Source organism: Protopterus annectens, chromosome 8.part0 (genome assembly GCF_019279795.1).
Source record: "Protopterus annectens isolate FY-2018-M chromosome 8.part0, PAN1.0, whole genome shotgun sequence".
NCBI lineage: Eukaryota > Metazoa > Chordata > Ceratodontiformes > Protopteridae > Protopterus > Protopterus annectens.
The window spans coordinates 625,828,389-625,846,470 of NC_056741.1; the positions used below are offsets into that span (position 1 = coordinate 625,828,389).

The window sequence follows — 18,082 nt, forward strand, 5'->3', positions numbered from 1 at the left end:
TATATTTTTTAAAATGTGTGTTTTTTTTTTGGGTGTATATATATATATATATATATATATATAAAATATATTGTGTGTTTTTTTATATTTTTATTTTTTATATTTATTTTTTTTTTTTATAAAATATATATATTTTTTTTTTTAAAAAATATTGGTTTTTATATATATATATATATATATATATATATATATATATATATATATATATATATATATATAATTTTTGTGTGTGTATATATATATATATATATATATATATATAATTGTGTGTTATTTATATATATATATAAATATATATATTGTGTGTGTGTGTGTTTATATATATTATTTTATATATTTTGTTTTTATATGTTGTATATATATATATATATATATATATATATATTTTATATATTGTAATTGTTTTTTTATAATATATATATATATATATATATATATATATATATATATATATATATATATTAATTTGGTGTGTGTGTTATATATATATATATATATATATATATATATATATATATATATATTTTTAATATATATAAATATAAATATATATATAATATATAAATATATATATATATAATATATATACTGTTCATCACAAAAAGAGGCCCCAGCTTTTATCAACAGAAAAAACCAAATTACTTTTGAAGTTCAAATAATATCAGACAACATGGGTAACAAGGAAAATAATTTTATACCAATTAAATGCATGACCCAAAAATTAAAGTGCATTTTGTTGTCAAAAAAACAACCTTAAAAAACCACCATTTCAAGCTAAAAATTTTAAACCATGGTTGTCCATACATCATTAAAAACTAGACTGCAATGAGTATTATAGAATGAAAGCAAATATTTTGATGTAATCCCAAAAAGTAAACAATTTGTAAAAATTTTCTATAAATAAAAATATGTATATATTGATAAAAAAAGTTTAATTAGTTAGACATTCACTTTGCCATATGAGAACAAAACTGATAAACTGTCAAGGAGCTAAACCAAGGGACTTTTCACATAAAGAAAAAAAAACAGAACATGTCTAATATTTGTAATATAACCAAACATGCTCACTAACACAGTAAACATATTCAATAACTTTTCGTTATATTCTATTTTAAAATCAATATATTCACCAGTTATACATACATAATTTTGATAAAAGCTAGGTTATTCTTTTTAAAATCAAAGTTTACCTGAAGGAAACCCTTTAGGGCACTTTATGGATAAACAATGCCTTTTTCATTCTAATCTGATAAAGTTATTTTTTAAAAGGATCATGTCATTTTTTCTTTTGTGAAATGGAAAAAATGTAAAATCAAAAAATGCTGGGAAAAGCATTAGACATCTGCTTTTAATTCTGGTGTTAAGGGCATTTTTAGCTTTTTTGGTTTTAGAAATTTACAAAAAATGAAAAAATTTTGTTTTTTGATGGAAATGGCCCCATTGAGGGCAAAAAACTCAATATGTTTTTCTTGGGAAGTCATTTTAAATAAAATTTTGTGAAAAATTTTTCAAAAAGAGTTTCTTTTTTATTTTCCCCCAAAAGAGAATCGTTTTAAAAAAAATTTAAAAAAATTAACCTATTTGTTAATATTAAAAACTATATATAAAATTTTTTAGAAGAAACTTAAATTTTTTTAACAAAAAAACAAGAAAAAAAAAAAAAAAAAAAAAAAGAAATTGAGAAAGAAAAGAGAAAAAAGATAAATTCAAAGAAAAATTGTATTGTAAAAAAAAAAGAAACAAGGTTTTTAAAAAACCAAAAAGCCACTAACACACAATAAACCAAAATTTTAAAAAAAAGAAAAAAATTTTATTTAAGACAATAATTCAAGTCAACAAAAAAAGAAAAAAATAGGTTAAAATTTTTTGGGAAAATTTAAAGACCTTTTGGGAAAAAAAAAAAAAAAAAAAAAAAAAAAAAAAAAAAAAAAAAAAAAAAAAAAAAAAAAAAAAAAAAAAAAAAAAAAAAAAAAAAAAAAAAAAAAAAAAAAAAAAAAAAAAAAAAAAAAAAAAAAAAAAAAAAAAAAAAAAAAAAAAAAAAAAAAAAAAAAAAAAAAAAAAATTTTTTTTTTTTTTTTTTTTTTTTTTTTTTTTTTTTTTTTTTTTTTTTTTTTTTTTTTTTTTTTTTTTTTTTTTTTTTTTTTTTTTTTTTTTTTTTTTTTTTTTTTTTTTTTTTTTTTTTTTTTTTTTTTTTTTTTTTTTTTTTTTTTTTTTTTTTTTTTTTTTTTTTTTTTTTTTTTTAAACGAATACAGGAGGACCCGCGGAGAGGCGAGGGAGGCACGCGGCTGGAGAGAGAGGCGAGGGAGGCACGGCTGGAGAGAAGCGAGGGAGGCACGGCTGGAGAGAGAGGCGAGGAGGCACGGCTGGAGAAGGCGAGGGAGGCACGGCTGGAGAGAGAGCGAGGAGGCACGGCTGGAGAGAGAGCGAGGGAGGCACGGCTGGAGAGAGAGCGAGGGAGGCACGGCTGGAGAGAGAGCGAGGGAGGCACGGCTGGAGAGAGAGCGAGGGAGGCACGGCTGGAGAGAGAGCGAGGGAGATGCACGGCTGGAGAGAGCGAGGGAGGCACGGCTGGAGAGAGAGAGGCGAGGGAGGCACGGCTGGAGAGAGAGCGAGGGAGGCACGGCTGGAGAGAGAGCGAGGGAGGCACGGCTGGAGAGAGAGCGAGGGAGGCACGGCTGGAGAGAGAGCGAGGGAGGCACGGCTGGAGAGAGAGCGAGGGAGGCACGGCTGGAGAGAGTGCGAGGGAGGCACGGCTGTAGAGAGAGCGAGGGAGGCACGGCTGGAGAGAGAGCGAGGGAGGCACGGCTGGAGAGAGAGCGAGGGAGGCACGGCTAGCGAGCTGGAGGGAGAGAGATGCACAGCGAGAGAGAGAGAGGGATGCACAGCGAGAGAGAGAGGGAGAGAGATGCACAGCGAGAGAGAGAGGCAGAGAGATGCACAGCGAGAGAGAGAGGGAGAGAGATGCACAGCTAGAGAGAGAGAGGGAGAGGGATGCACAGCTAGAGGGAGAGAGATGCACAGCTAGAGGGAGAGAGATGCACAGCTAGAGGGAGAGAGATGCACAGCTAGAGGGAGAGAGGGAGAGAGATGCACAGCTAGAGGGAGAGAGATGCACAGCTAGAGGGAGAGAGATGCACAGCTAGAGGGAGAGAGATGCACAGCTAGAGGGAGAGAGATGCACAGCTAGAGGGAGAGAGATGCACAGCTAGAGAGAGAGAGGGAGAGAGATGCACAGCTAGAGAGAGAGAGAGGGAGAGAGATGCACAGCTAGAGAGAGAGAGAGGGAGAGAGATGCACAGCTAGAGAGAGAGAGAGAGAGATGCACAGCTAGAGAGAGAGAGGGAGAGAGATGCACAGCTAGAGAGAGAGGGAGAGGGAGAGAGATGCACAGAGAGAGAGAGAGGGAGAGAGATGCACAGCTAGAGAGAGAGATGCACAGCTAGAGAGAGAGAGATGCACAGCTAGAGAGAGAGAGAGAGGGAGAGAGATGCACAGCTAGAGAGAGAGAGAGAGGGAGAGAGATGCACAGCTAGAGAGAGAGGGAGAGAGATGCACAGCTAGAGAGAGAGAGGGAGAGAGATGCACAGCTAGAGAGAGAGAGGGAGAGAGATGCACAGCTAGAGAGAGAGAGGGAGAGAGATGCACAGCTAGAGAGAGAGAGGGAGAGAGATGCACAGCTAGAGAGAGGCACACAGAGAACTTGAGTATTTCTATTTTTTTCTGTATGGGTTCATAGGTAGGTACTCTCTCTGCTCAAGGGCTATTGTAAGCCTAGCCAGTGTGTCAGCTTTTGCTACCCCATTGATTAACTGAGCCTCTTGATTGATTTAACTGGACCTCTGTTAAGAAGAGCCAGTGAAGTGATCCCAGGGGTGTATTTTCCGTTACCCATCCACTCGTCTAGGTTTATCTTGGAGTGTTAGTGATGGGCTCTGCCTAATGTACTTAGGAATTTTGTTCCAAAGCATGGGGAGACAGGAATCTATCCCTCCAGCATGTTGTTTTTATTGTGGCGAGGGTTCTCACTAGAGCGAGTGTCTCGCTGTGACTTGGCTTTCTTTAGGTGGAGCATGTCCATCAATTCTGAGTTGGACATGGCTTTGTAAGTCAGGTAAAGATCACCTCTGAGTAAGCGATATGCCACTGAGTACAGCCAGAGGTTTTCCAGTCAGGCTGCATAAGGCATATGTTTGAGGCCAGTTATCCTCTTGGTGAGGTACTTTTGTGGTCTTTCCAGCTGTTGGAAGTGTCTTGTGAGGTACATCCCAAATAGAGCATTGTATACTCTGGTCTGAGTGACGAGTAGGGGGGCACTATAACCTCCATTTCTAGATGTGAACCCTTTAGTGATTAGATGGGCTACATAGAAATATTTCCTAACTACTTTGGCAATAAGATTGTCAAAGGAGAGATTGCCATCTACCTGTGTCCCCAGATCTCATATTACCTCTTCTGTATTAAGGGGGCTGCCACCTATGTGGTAATTCATGGGTGTTTTGTTTTTCCCCAAACGGGATGACTATGCATTTTTTGCCATTTAGTTTGAGACCATGACTTTGACACCAGGTGTTCGCCTCAGTAAGGCCCTTTTAGAGAATGTCCGTGTCCGCTGGAGAGTCAATTATGGCTCCCAGTTTGCAGTCATCGGTAAACTTGGTTAGCCGTAGTCGTCCTGTGTTTGCCTATACTTCTGAGAAGTATATGCCAAACAGTAGGGGTCCCAGGACTGGGCCTTGTGGGGCACCACTTGTGACTGGTTTAGTCGGACCTGGAGTACACTATTCTTACCATGTGAGTTCTGTCTGTAAGCCAGTTGGAAAACTCATCTCATGACGTAGGGGTTTATGTTCAGGCTGGTGAGTTTTTCTATATTTCCCCGGGTGGGGAATAGTGTCAAAAGCCTTGGTGAGGTCAAGGTAGGCTGTGTGAATCACCTTCCCCTCATCTGTGGCCTTGGTGACTGTCTCAGCCAACCAGGTTTAGTAGGCATGATAAGCCCTTAAAGCTGAACTGGGTTGGGTCAAGCTTTTGGATGTTCCTATGTCTTTGTTAATGAGTTCCATGATGATGCGCTGCATAGCCTTTCAGACCAGCCTAGTCAGGTTTATGGGGCGATAGTTACCAGGGTCAGTTGTGGCCGCACGTTTGTGGAGCGGAATAACTGTTGATGTGCGCCATTCTATGGGCACTTACCCTGTGGAGAGGCTGAGGTTGAACAGTGTGTTTAGGTTGGGGGGGGGGGTCAGTTCATTCTGTAGTTCATGTAAGACTCCGCCTGGGACACAATCTGGCTTCATTGATGCTGTGCTTTTGGAAGGGCTGTTTTCACCTGTGTATCTGTAATTTCTGGGGCATTACACTTTTCCAGTATTGTTGTGGGCCCTTTTGGGGGTAAGAGGGGGGTGAAGTTTGCACTGAACCTATCTGCCAAGATGTTGGCAATATCAGTAGGTTCAGTATATTTTGTGTTATTTTGCACTAGCTCAGAGCATATCTGCGAGTTGCCACTTAGATTCTTGACATAGCTAAAGAAGGCTTTGTGGTTATCTTTCGAATCCTTGGCTATTTTTCTTTTGAAGTCAGACTTGGATGATTTGATGAGGGACCTTAGTTTCTTACCGATACTGATCAGGGATGTCTTTCCTTCTTGGGATTTGCTTTTTTTCTGAACTAGTTTCCTCCTATTGTATAGCCTGTTTATGGCAGGGGTCCACCAGACTGTTTTCCTTCTCTTAGGGGAGTGAGTCTTGGTTTTGCTAGGGATGGCATGATCCATGCATCCTTGTAGGTGCTCAGAGTGCATTTGTAAAGGTTCCTGCATCTTGGACACTTATCCTTTAGTGTGGGGGCTGTGAAACTTGCCACCTCTGTCTTAAGGTGAAGTCTATCAAAGTTTTTCACTGTGGTTTCCTTGGTTGGGGGTGGTGGTGTGGACATCCAGAGTGATTAGTTTATGGTCTGAAATAACCAGTGACCTAGGTGTGGAGCAGCTGTCGCCCATGTTGGTGATGACCAGGTCCAATATGTGTTCGCCTGTGGTAGGGGAGTTTACCAGCTGATCCAGGGCATTTGAGTTGATAAATTCCAGGAAGCGCTAGACCTGGGAGTTTGTACTTAAGTAGTTTTCCCAGTTAACGGTAGGGTAATTGAAACTGACCAATATCAGGGTGTTCGGAAGGACCTTCATGTTTTCCAGTGTCTCCAAAAAGGTGTAGTGGTGGTCCTGGGTCATGGAGGGTGATCTGTGTAGCAGGCCACAATTTGCATTGCAGATTTGCCCGATGTTAGTTGCACATCGATGATCTCAGAGGTATCATGCTGCACCACTAACCTGGAAGTGTAGGTATCCTTGATGAATATGGATACACCCCTTTCTTTTGTGTTTCGGTCGATGTTCTGTGGCTGAAATGTGTGGTATGAGTTGTAGCCCAGTAGTGCCTGGGTGCTCTGTGGAGCCTTGAACCAGGTTTCAGTTACTGCACAGATGTCCACGTTCTCCATACTGAGGAGTGCTTCAAGCGCATGCATTTTGAGATTTAAACTCCTGGCGTTGAGTAGCATAACCCTCTTTTATTTGTGCTGTTTACAGAACTGCGGTGGTAGTGCTGTGGTAGCGTTGTCCCCTCACAGACGTTGTCCTGTTCGATTCTCAGCTAGAGCGTCTTCTATGTGGAGACGTGCGTGAATGGGCGTAACTTCGTTGAAGGTTGTGCGTCAGGGCCGGCAACTCTGCACATAAAAATCTACTGCCAAGCCATTAGCGGACCGGAGTTCAGCTGTGGCGACCCCTAACTGGGAACCCAAAAGACACAACGGAGGTGGGTTTGACTTTTGAGCTTTGCCTAAAAAAGCACTATGGGGTCAGCAAGAACTTTAGCCCATATTCGAAAGCCTAGGGGTGACAGGTGCAAGCAGTCTCTTGCGAAACATCGAGGTTTGTCTAGCATCTCGTTCCAGGCTGACAGACACTGGATCCCCTTTGAATGCCACCAAAAGCTTAGCCAATTGTTGAAATTTTTTGCTATGGTATCCTTCTTGGTGAGGACAGGATGCTACTCGGGGTCAGGGTCATACCCGAGTGGGCTTCGTAATCGGAGAGCTCTTCCATGTCTCCATGTAGTCCAGGTAGGTACGTCTCCGGTCATTCACACCAACATGAACTATGACAGTCATATTTGTACTTGTTCTGGAGTGACCTGAGTGCTTGTGTTATTTTGTGGATTCTGGCTCCTGACTGGCAGCTAACAGTAGCCTTCTCGTCCAGCCTAGTGAGTGGGACTTCATAGTCGCCTATAACTAGTGTGTTAGAGGCATGTTATTTTGCCTTAACGGCTGTAATTGTGCAGCACGCTGATTTTGTGTTTTATATGTTGTCTGGTTTGTGATGGGAGGTGCAGATTTTTTGGGTGTCTGCTTTTGGAGGTCTCTGCTTTTGCAGGTTTTTATTTAGAGCTTCCGAGTGATTGTGTATATTTTTGCTAGTGCTGGTTTAGTACGTCTGTGAGGCTGGAGGTGTGGTGCAAGTGTTAACCTTCTCATGACTGCCTGTTCCAGTCTTGGGTGGAGAGAGCGTTGCCTCCAATTTAGATATATAATTGCATCTCTCGCATATGTTAATGTTTTGTGGTAGGAGGAGGGGGTTGTCTGAGTACATTAGGCAGTTGTAATATTGCATCAGGATACCCAGGTTCACCAGCTGGACTGAAGAGTATACCTGAAATTGCTCTTTGCTCATGCCTGAGTAGTAGGGTGAGCTGCTTAGTCACTTGGTTGGTGAGGGGTGAATGAGCCTTGCACTGCTGGGCAATCAAGTGTCTGGGTATATTAGTGCTTGCTATTAGGTCTGAGCAAGTGCTGGGACTGTAGGATGCTTTTTAAGTGCTTAGGTTGAGAGTTGGACTACTTTCAAGGGAAAACCTGAAGAGGAAACTTGGTGGAGCCAGGAATAATTTAGCCCTAGCTAACCGGTGCTGCCCAGATGTGCAAAACTGTGCAAACGCGTTTTTTACAGCAGGAAAATGAAAGAGAAATTAGCGCAAAATGACCTTTAAACTACTAACTTCTGGGCTGGAACCACTCCTCCAGGGACAGATGGCTACTCAAAGCTCCCTCTCTCTCACAGGTGAACAGAGAAACCTCCTTCTATCCAAGTAAAGTATGGGCAACTCAAACTTGTAACAGCCCTGAATTCAGCACTAGCCTGAAAACTGGACTATACTAGCTTAGAAACGTGGAAAACGAGGAAAAAATTTTTTTGAAAAGATAAGGCAAAAACAGTAAAAAAAAATACATTTAAAGCAGCTTTAGATGACAAGCAATCAGAAAAGGCTTTTAAACAAATTACCCAATTAACCAGTAAAAAAATCTCAAAACTGAGCCCTGTTCTTGTAGTCTTCAATCACACTGCTGCCACTGCGGTGCAGGGGAACCTTCTCCAAAAAAGGCCTGGATTAGTTCTAAAGTTCTGCAAACAATGCTAGATTCAGCAGACCTTAGTCTAGTTTATGCGACAGCAAGCAAGGCACACCAATTTCTATAAGAAACACTTCAAATATGGAGGCACTTTAAGCCTCTAACCAGAAATTCCCAGCTCAGAAGGGCAGAGTGCAGACCACAAAACTTAATGTAAAATGACTGGCCTGAAGCCAAAGTACTTAAACCAGAACGAATACACTTTTAGAATAAGACACTGAGCCTTCAATCAGCAGTTCCCAGCTTAGAAGGATGTAAGCTACCTGTCTTGCCACAACAGTGCAAACCACAAACCTTAATGTAAAACTTGTCTGAAGCCCAAGTGCTTAAACCAAAAGGCTAAGAATGATAACTACACTTTAACCAGGTTACTTCCAAGCAGTAATAAATACAATTGAATACTTTTAAGACGGCCTGGATTAGTGCTCAAGTTATACAAACAAAGCTAGATTCAGCAGGCCTGGATCTAGTCTATGCTACAGCAAACAAGGTGCACCACTTTCAGTAAGAAACCGTTCAAATATGCAGGCACTATAAGCCTTTAACCAGAAATTCCCAGCTCAGAAGGGAAGAGTCCAGCCTCTCCTCCCACAAGAGTGCAGACCACAAACCTTAATGTAAAATAACTGGCCTGAAGCCCAAGTGCTTAAACCAAAAGGCTTAGAATGATAGTTAAACCAAGCAGTTATAATTTTTTTTTTTTGCGTGAACAAATGAGATGGGCCCAGGAGTATCCAAATAGAAATTTACAATAGGGGCGAGCAGTTCCAAAGCCACCAAGATTAACATCAAAACAAAAGCAGGGAGAGTGGGTGGGGAACTAACTGAAAAAAGAGCCACAACTTCCAGCTAGGTAGTGTTCAATGCAACACAAATCAATTTAAATGCTGTATTTGAAAAAAAGTGCAGATAAAGATTTACTTAAATTCACTTATACATCCAGTTGATTGCAGGTAGGTCTTATCTGGCCAAAGCTCAGAGTTTAAGCATTTTGAGAGTTGTTTATATGCTGTTGTGACAGTCAAATCTGAAAATCCATATCACCAAGTTTTGTAGGATTATAAGAGGTTACTAGGCTAATGGCCCTGGGGCCATTACAAGCCTAGCCAATAATTTATCCCCAAAAAAGAAACCTCAGTCAGCACCTGTCAGTGAGGGACAAAGGTCCCCTGGGACAAATTTGTGGTTTCCCCATCCACTCATCAAGGTCGCGCTTGAAGAGGGTCATCGAGGTGCTCTGACATATATGGGAAGTCTATTCCAGAGACTGGGCAGTCTGTGGGAGATGCATCTGTCTCCAGCAGGTTTTGTTGATGTCTCATATTAGATATAGCCTATTGAGCAGGTAATGACTGAGGAGTTAGACTTGGATATGGAGCATCTCTAGTAAGGCATGGTCTGATATTGCCTTGTAGGTGAGAGATGGATTATCTCTGAGCAATCTGTATGATGCGGAGTAGAGTGGTAGTGATTTAAGCCTGTCTGCATAGGACTGGTGTTCAAGGCCATGTATCCTGTTTAAGGTATTTCTGTGGTTTTCCAGTTGGTGCAGGAGTTTGGAGAGGTGCATAGAAAAAGGGGAGTTGTACTAAATTATACGTCTAATAAGGGAGGAGTGCAGAGAGGTAATCTCCTTTTTTCTGGATACAATCTCTTTACTTATGAGATGAACCAAGTAAAAGGCTTTTCTAACCACCGCCGCCACATGATGGTTGAAAGTGCAATTGTTGTTATCCCTGAGTACCCAGGTCTCTCACCATGGGTTATGTGCTTAAGGGGTTGCCGTTGATGTGGTAATCAGCAGGGGCTGTGTTTTTGACTAATGGTATGATAATACATTTGTGTTTAACTTGAGGCCATGACTTTTGCACCAGCTATGAGATCCTCTTGCAGTACGTTAACATCATTTTAGGGAGTCAGTGACAGCACCCAACTTAGTCATCCACAAACTTGGTTAACCACAGGCTCTTACTTTGCCTGGACCTCTCAGAAGTAGATGCCAAGCAGTAGGGGTCCCAGGACGGATCCCTAGGGGACACCACTAGTGACAGGTCTGCTGCCAGATGTGGCGGCGCCTATTTTGATTTTGTGGGTCCTGTCTGTGAGCCAGTTTGCCACACATCTGACTAGATAGGGATTAACACTATTTTGTGTTAGCTTTTTTATGATGCTCAAGTGGGGGATTGTCAGAGGCCTGGGCCAAGTCAAGGTAATGTTGTGTACTGACTTTCCCTCATCCACGGCCTTGTTGACTGTCTCCAAGAAGTCGGCTAAGTTCAATAGGCAAGATCTGCCCCTGACTAATCTGAATTGGGTGGGGTTGAGTGCTTGGAGATTGCCTTTGTCCTTTATTGAGATCCATAATGTGCACCATGGCGTACTTGAATTTCTTTTTAACTCACTTGGGTTATCTGCACTGAAGCTGTGCCTTCCATCCACATACACTGAGGTTTAACTGGTAATTGTGAAGAGTTGGGAAAGTACATCTCTTGACAATTTTTCAATATACATTGTTGTGGTTTCATTTAACTTGGGATTAATATGTGTAGAGTATAGTTAAACCATTGCCAAAAGTAAATGTATCGAAAGTAACTCTCAAAACTTAAATGTTTTCAGTTAAAATTTTACTATCACATAAATGTTTATACAGGATTAGTTAAAACTAAATTGGTTAATGATGAATTGCAAAAAGTTTTATGTAGAGAAGTTTACATCGTTAGAAAAGTGCGGAAACAGTTGTTGGTGTTTTGGTTTTTAGTTTTGTCAGGTGGGTAGATCTTTTTCTAGTGGAAACTTGTAGAGAAAAGCTTAAACTGTACAGTCTAAAATTGATTAGTGTAAAGCAATGTTAGTTTCATTGACTAAGAATGAGCGTTTACAGGAAAAATGAGAAATTAACACACTAATGATGGATTGTAGCTTCTTTTCATACAGGGAGTATATGGTGGTAATGAAGCTGTGCAGTATGGGAATATAATGCTTGCAGCATTAGAGAGCTACCATTTAGTGAATGGTGTCTTCAGGAACTGTTATCTGATCTCAACTAAAATGTGTATTTTCATAAAGGGCTTTTGCAAATGCTAGTTGTACTGCAAGATCACAGTTGTACATGCTGTTTTTTATTCCACTTCTACTGTGAGTTTGTTTCATATTGTATAACCGCAAAGTTAATATGCCTAAGTGGGGGGGGGGGGTCTCAGGGTGAAGCCTCTCTCATCAGAGCTAAAGCCCCCCAGTTAAGAGGTCCTACAGTTTCAGCATTTGTGAGTTTCAGCAAATTTGGCTCGTCAAGTTTACTGTTGGGAAGGGATGGGAGTTATCGTTTGAGGACTCGTGGTGGATCGTTGAAGCATTATGTGGGCAGTTTCTACTTCCCTAGCATGACATGCAACTGTATAGCACAAGGCAGTCGCATCTTGGTTAGATAATTCATTCCATCTTATTTGCCTTCTGACCCACCAGGGCTGTTAAGCAGTATACCTTTCAACCTCTTAGAGCAAGCAATCTGGACAAAGGCCCAAAAATAGGGACTTTTTTTTTTTCAATGTTGCTGTTACAAACTTAGAAAGTTGATAGAATAATAGGTTTTGCAATAGTGTGAATTTTCCAAAGGGTATGAAGTCTGAAACTCAAATGTATGTCATTATTTTCTAGCTGCTATTAATTTGCCAGAAAATCCCACTTTGCTTCATATATTTGGTCAATTTTTTCATAAAAAAAAAATCTGGACATTCTGCGAAAATCTGTACAGTTGAGAGATATGTTGAGCAGAGTTGAGAGGTATGTTAAGCAGATTGTGTAAGGCTATTCACAGGCAGAAGAACTGCAGTATCGGGACGAATGTGCTCTGCCATGCATGTTTTATGCAGATATTTAAGATAGCTATGTACTTGCACAGCATTGTCTTCATAATCCACATCCATCCATTTAAACATACCCTCCTACCTTCCCTCATCCTGAGCTGATTTTTCAGTGCGAAGAGTCCTGGTTGGATGGACCCAGAGGCCTATGCCTGGGGTTTTGTTTATTCCAGTTCTTTAAGAATAGGAATTCAGGGCAAACTTGATCTGGAGTGTGTACTTACATTCATGTGTGTATATAATACATACGTATTGCATCTCTCTGGGTATGGAAATGAGCAAATGTGGTGGCAATGTAGAGATGTACAATAGATCAACTGGTTACTGCAGAACATAACTTTTCTGATGCAACATTTAAGTAGAGAGCTCAGTTTACAGAGGTGATTATTCAATTTTTTAACATATACATGACCGACACAATTTCACTATTTGTTGTTGTTCTTATGGACTGCAGCTGTTGACTTGGCCAAAGCTAGAAATGCACAGATTTAGTGGAATACCACAGTTATCAGGCATGGTATATAAAGATGGAACCTAGAAGTCCCATTAAGATTGGTGATGCTTCAAGTTCTGTGGAACTGGCATATGATAACGAAAAGACAGATTGAGGAAGGAAGAGGTGTTTCCTGCCTGAGTGGCCACCAGAGAGTTTGGACTTAAAACGCCAGTCCCATAGTTAATAGACATTTTGCTGGTCACACATTAACACCTTTATTGAATTATTATTTAAGACCTAGGCAAGCATGCATCTATATAAAAAAAAAAAAAAAAATCAGAACATTCCAGTTCACACATCATACACCACATATATTCTTTTGTATAATTGTCAATCCAGCATTGCATGAATTGCTCAATCCCTGCCTCCTCTTAAACCTCAATCCTCCTCCAAAACATTATTCCACACGTATTCCCACAATTCTCATTTTCACTCCTACCTTTTTCTAAAGATCCCACTTCCATGTCTTTTATCTCTATTACTATATTCAGTACTTTAAATACAAATGGTTTGGACTTTGGTTTCCATTTTCTAGTCACTGCTTTCTTGGCAGCCACCAGAATTAAATTTAGCAAGGACTTCACTATATCTAGGTAATTCAGGTCTTGTGTTCCAGCTTAAAATAAAACCCATTACCTTTAGTTACAACCACCTGCTCACCCAGTAATTGACAGAGTACTCTGTAAGGAATAGCAGCAACCACAAACTGTCAGGACTCAAAACTTTTTTTTTTTTGATTATACAAGAGACAAAATGTGTAATGTTTTGTAGTCCTATCTCGCCTTCATTCTTACACATGGGTTTGGAGCCGATCTTCTACTCCGACTCGGACTTTTTACAAGCTCAAAGTCTTCTAGTTGGCTCATGGCTAGGCAGGTATCCCATGGTACACTAGTACAATCCCCAGATCTCGTTTGCCACGTAGTCGAGTTCGTATGTGCTTCTTGGCTGTGGCCACGTCTAACACATTTACTAATTTTTTGGCCAATTTGTTTTTTTTTTTTTTTATTTTTCAGATTTAGATGGGTTTATATAGCTTTTGCGAGTGTCATTTCTCTAGTTTAGGTAGTGTAGATATTTACTGTGTATTTTTCCTGTGTGGATAATTATTGCTGAGAACAGTTGGCCTTATTCTCATTGGTATCCTGTGTGCCAGTTTCCCTCTGGGCTTTTTGCCCTAAGTTTTTCTAGTAGTTTAGATGTTAATTATTTTAGGTGCAGTACTTGGATATAGTATTCTCAGCTTGCTGTGTTTAGCTTAAACTAGCTTTTTCTTGCGGAGTTCTTCGCATTGTTGTGTTGTATTTGCAATTAGCTGAACAGGGTTTCTGACCTTTGTCCTTTATCTTTGAGTTGTTGGAGATTTTTTTCTGGTGTGTGACCTAGTGGTTAAATTTGTCATTTCTAACCCCTTTCCTCTTCTAGGTCCATTTTAGCTAGAGGACCTAGGTTTCTCTCCTCTTTCTGCCCAGGGCTAGGCACGTTTAAGTTAGAGGACCTAGTCCTCTCACTCTCTGTGTCTGGCATAATCTTCTGTGAGATGTCTAAGGAAGTCAAAGATCATAAGTCCTCTGGGTTTAAAAAGTGTGAAATGTTCACAGAAGTCTATTTACGGATGGCCACAGTAACTGTGTATACTGTCTAGGTGCTATCCATTTACAGGAAACATGTCTTTTGTCACTCATTTAGTGCCAGGGTATTGCAGGAGAGAAAGAATAAACTTATATTAAAAGGTCTCCTTAAGCCCTCCTTTGAGGAAGATCTGGCCAGCTCTTCCTCCTCTTCTAAGTCGCATGGATCAAAAAAGGAGAAATCAAAACCTTATAAGAGGCATTCCCCGGCGCCGGCTGGTGCATCAGAGCCGCCTCTCAAAATTTCTAAAACTGACAACTCTGCTTCCTCCTCGGCTCCACTGAGTTTGGAGCTGATCGAGAGTGCAACTACTATGGCTACAATGTCAGCACCAGGCAGTTTGGAGCCAACCACTGATAGCAGACATTGGAGCTGGTCTATGGATTCTTTACCAGTCTCCCCTACATTAATGTCCCCATACTACAGAGATCTAGATCTCCCACGCTGCCTTCCAGATCTTCCAGGAGCTTATCTGAAGAAGATGTGGAGAGAGTAGTATTGAGACTCCTGAAGTCATCTGCCTTGCCTAAAATGCTGTTGGCTCCGACCCAGTCTATTCCGGAGCCACTTGAGTCCATTATCCCTTCTGTGATTCCTCCTCAGAGCCATGCTGGACTTTGAGACAGAGTGCTTGGTACCACTGGTGGAACCCTCTGTTCCAGCTACTCCTGAGGTTCTCTCTGAGCAAAGATCCACTCAGACACCTTTGGTGCTGTCCGTGGTGTCTAGGAGCCAAAGCTTCCCAGTCAGCCCCGACAGGGACGCCTGGAACTGCACCTCTTTGGATCTGAGCCTTCCTGTTGGTGTGTCTGCTAGGGTGAGCTCGGGTCCTACATCTGCCGCTGAGCTGATGGCCACCTCAGTTTCCTTGGAGCTGGGGAGGTCTTCGGAGCTGGAGAGGTCTGCCTTCGAGATAATGTGGAGTGTGCTGTCCCAATCGGCTCCACCCAGGGGTACTGACACTCTTCCCCCTCTGGCACCTACTTCCATCTTGGCACCTACTCTCTCTGGACAGCAGAGACCTGCAGCCTCAGGAGCCTCCAGCTGGTGGCCCCCACTCTTCTCGAGACCTCCCTGGAATACCCTTTCGAGGAGCCCCCACGGAAGAGGACATGCAAGAGGAAGCAATTAGACTCCCAGGATGAGTCGCTTACCTCAGACAGACTTGGAGGGTCCCCCAAGTCGTCCTCTGTCTCCTTTGTAGACCTCTTGGAAATCCTTAAGCAGAGGTGTGGCTGACCCACTGTTGCCCCTTCTGATGAGGAGTTTGTGTACCTGAAGGCTTTCTGGTCTCAACCTTCAGTCTCTTGGGTGTCTCCACCCTTTGACGAACTGTTAGAGCTTGTTAATCGGAAGGTGTGGGAGAGTCCTGATGTCATGGAGCTAGTCCCCAGGAGACCAAATAAATTTGTCAGCTCCCAAGGAGAAGGAATTTTTGTCAAAGGGTATTCCCGTAGATGCCATGGTGGTGGTGGCCACTAAGAAGGAGCTAGCAGAGACTACTTCTGTCCATCCGCTGAATAGAGTCTCTAACAATGGACAGATATGGGAAGCGTATCCTTTCTTCAGTGGCATTTACTCAGATCATTGAACTACCTAACACACTACAAGGCTTCAGAGAGATCTTAAGGAGTTAGGAGAGACTACAAGTTGCATCCAGTGAGGGAGTCCCTAAAAAGGTGTTTGCTTGGTTGTCCACCTTGAGTTATATTGTCAACTCGTCTTGAGGCTGCTCTCTTATGCAGCCGATGGAGCGAGCAGGGCAGCGGGTTCAGGCATTTCCCTAAGGAGGCACTCGTGGATGCGCTTGTGTAATTTTACGGAACCATTCAAGTCTACCTTTACCAATGCCCCCTTTTGAAGGTTCTTTATTGTTTGGACCCAAGGTAAAGGACACTCACTCGGTGCGAGCAAGAAGGAAAAACTCTGCCATGGGAGTACGTTTTACTGGCTCCTCTAGACTGTATCCCAAGGGTCAGAGAGGTGGTAAAATGTGGTTCAAGAAGTCCCAGAGGTTTTTCCAGGATGCACAGGATGACTCCTCCTTCAGAGGCAGAGGAGGAGGAGGAAATGGTAGACTTTGCCCTAGAGGCAGGGGCGGACTGCAAAACCAGGGAGGTTGTGATTTGTTTCAGGGCTGGCCCTACCAGCGCTCCTGATGTGGGACCTGACCTGTGCTTCTCTGGAGCCAGTCGAGGGTCACGTTTCTTTGTATCTGGAAGCCTGGCTAAGTATCACTCGAGACAGATGGGCACAAAGAATTATCACCAGAGGTTATTCCATACCCTTTTCTCTGCCACCATGTCCTCAAGGGGATCCCGGATGTTCCACCCAATCACAGGGATCAAGCAACTGTAGAAGTCCACAAGTTGCTCGCATTGTCATCCAGACCATCCCCGCAGACCAAGTAGAATTCAGAACTTACTCCAGATTCTTTTTATTGCCAAAATGTACAGGGGACTGGAGGCCTATCTTGGACCTCAGCAAATTAAACAAATCCATAAAGGACAAGTTCCGGATGGTGACACTGCAGTCTATACTCCCCTTACTAGGGAAACACACTTGGATGTGCTCAATAGACCTCCAAGATGCTTACTACCACATAAAAATGGACAGGATGTCTGAGTCATCTACACTTCCAGCTGGGAGCCAGTCACTACCAGTTTCATGCTTTGCCCTTTGGTCTCACCACAGCCCCCAGGGTGTTCAAGTGTGTGGCAGTAGTGACAGCTCACCTGAGACATCTAGGATTCCAGGTGTTTCCATATCTGGACGACTGGCTCCTGATTGCCCCCACCAGGCATCTTACTTCAGACCAGAGATGTCACTATTCAACCTTGTGCCTAGTTGGGGATTACTATAAATTGGAAAAAATCTGCCTTATCGCTCTGTGACTTTTATAGGTGCAGAAATGCACAGTAGCCATATTGGCTCGCCTTCCAGTAGAAAGGGCACAGAATCTTGTACAACTAATTCAGTCTTCTCCCTCTCTGAAAAGTCAAGGCCAAGACTGTTCTGAAGCTTCTAGGGACCATGGCTTCTACCATACTACTAGTGCCTTTAGCCAGACTACACATGTGGATTCTTCAGTGGCTTCTGTCATCCCAGTGGTCCTTCCTACAACTGCCCTTAACTCACCACATTCTGTTAAGAGTCTTGCAAGAAGGACCTCAGTTGGTGGATTCAACCCAATCAGTTAACTACGGGCACTCCATTCCTCCCACGCCAACCTGTTGCTACTGTGACCACGGATGCTCACAGGGTGGGGGAGCATTATCTAGGCAGGACTGTCCAAGGCACATGGCAAGATCACAAAGCCCACCTGCATATCCGTGTTTTAGAGATGAGGGCGGTGCTCCTGTTGTAAGCATTTCACAACCTTCTTCCTCTCGGAACACTTGCAATACAGTCAGACAACATGTTGGCAGTATGATATCTCAACAAACAAGGCGGAACCAGATCATACCCATACTTTGAAATCAGCAGAGTTTTGTTTACATAGGGGGAACTTACAGGAGTTTTAGGGTCCGGTTGCAGGAACATGTTGAGGACATAAAAAAATAAAAAATTAGTGAGTCCCCTTGGGAGTCAATTTTTGACAGCACACAACTCTAACCTTGT

General features: G+C 42.0%; 1 protein-coding gene across 1 annotated transcript in view; it reads left to right on the forward strand.

Moving 5' to 3' along the window:
• BCAP31 (B cell receptor associated protein 31) overlaps window positions 1-18,082 on the forward strand; it is a 360,261-nt gene that overhangs the window by 187,103 nt on the left and 155,076 nt on the right. The window contains exons 4-7 of the mRNA XM_044079292.1: window positions 12,232-12,257; window positions 15,849-15,871; window positions 16,380-16,402; window positions 17,779-17,795. Of these exons, the coding sequence (XP_043935227.1) occupies window positions 12,232-12,257; window positions 15,849-15,871; window positions 16,380-16,402; window positions 17,779-17,795 (89 nt within the window). The remainder of the gene's footprint in view (window positions 1-12,231; window positions 12,258-15,848; window positions 15,872-16,379; window positions 16,403-17,778; window positions 17,796-18,082) is intronic.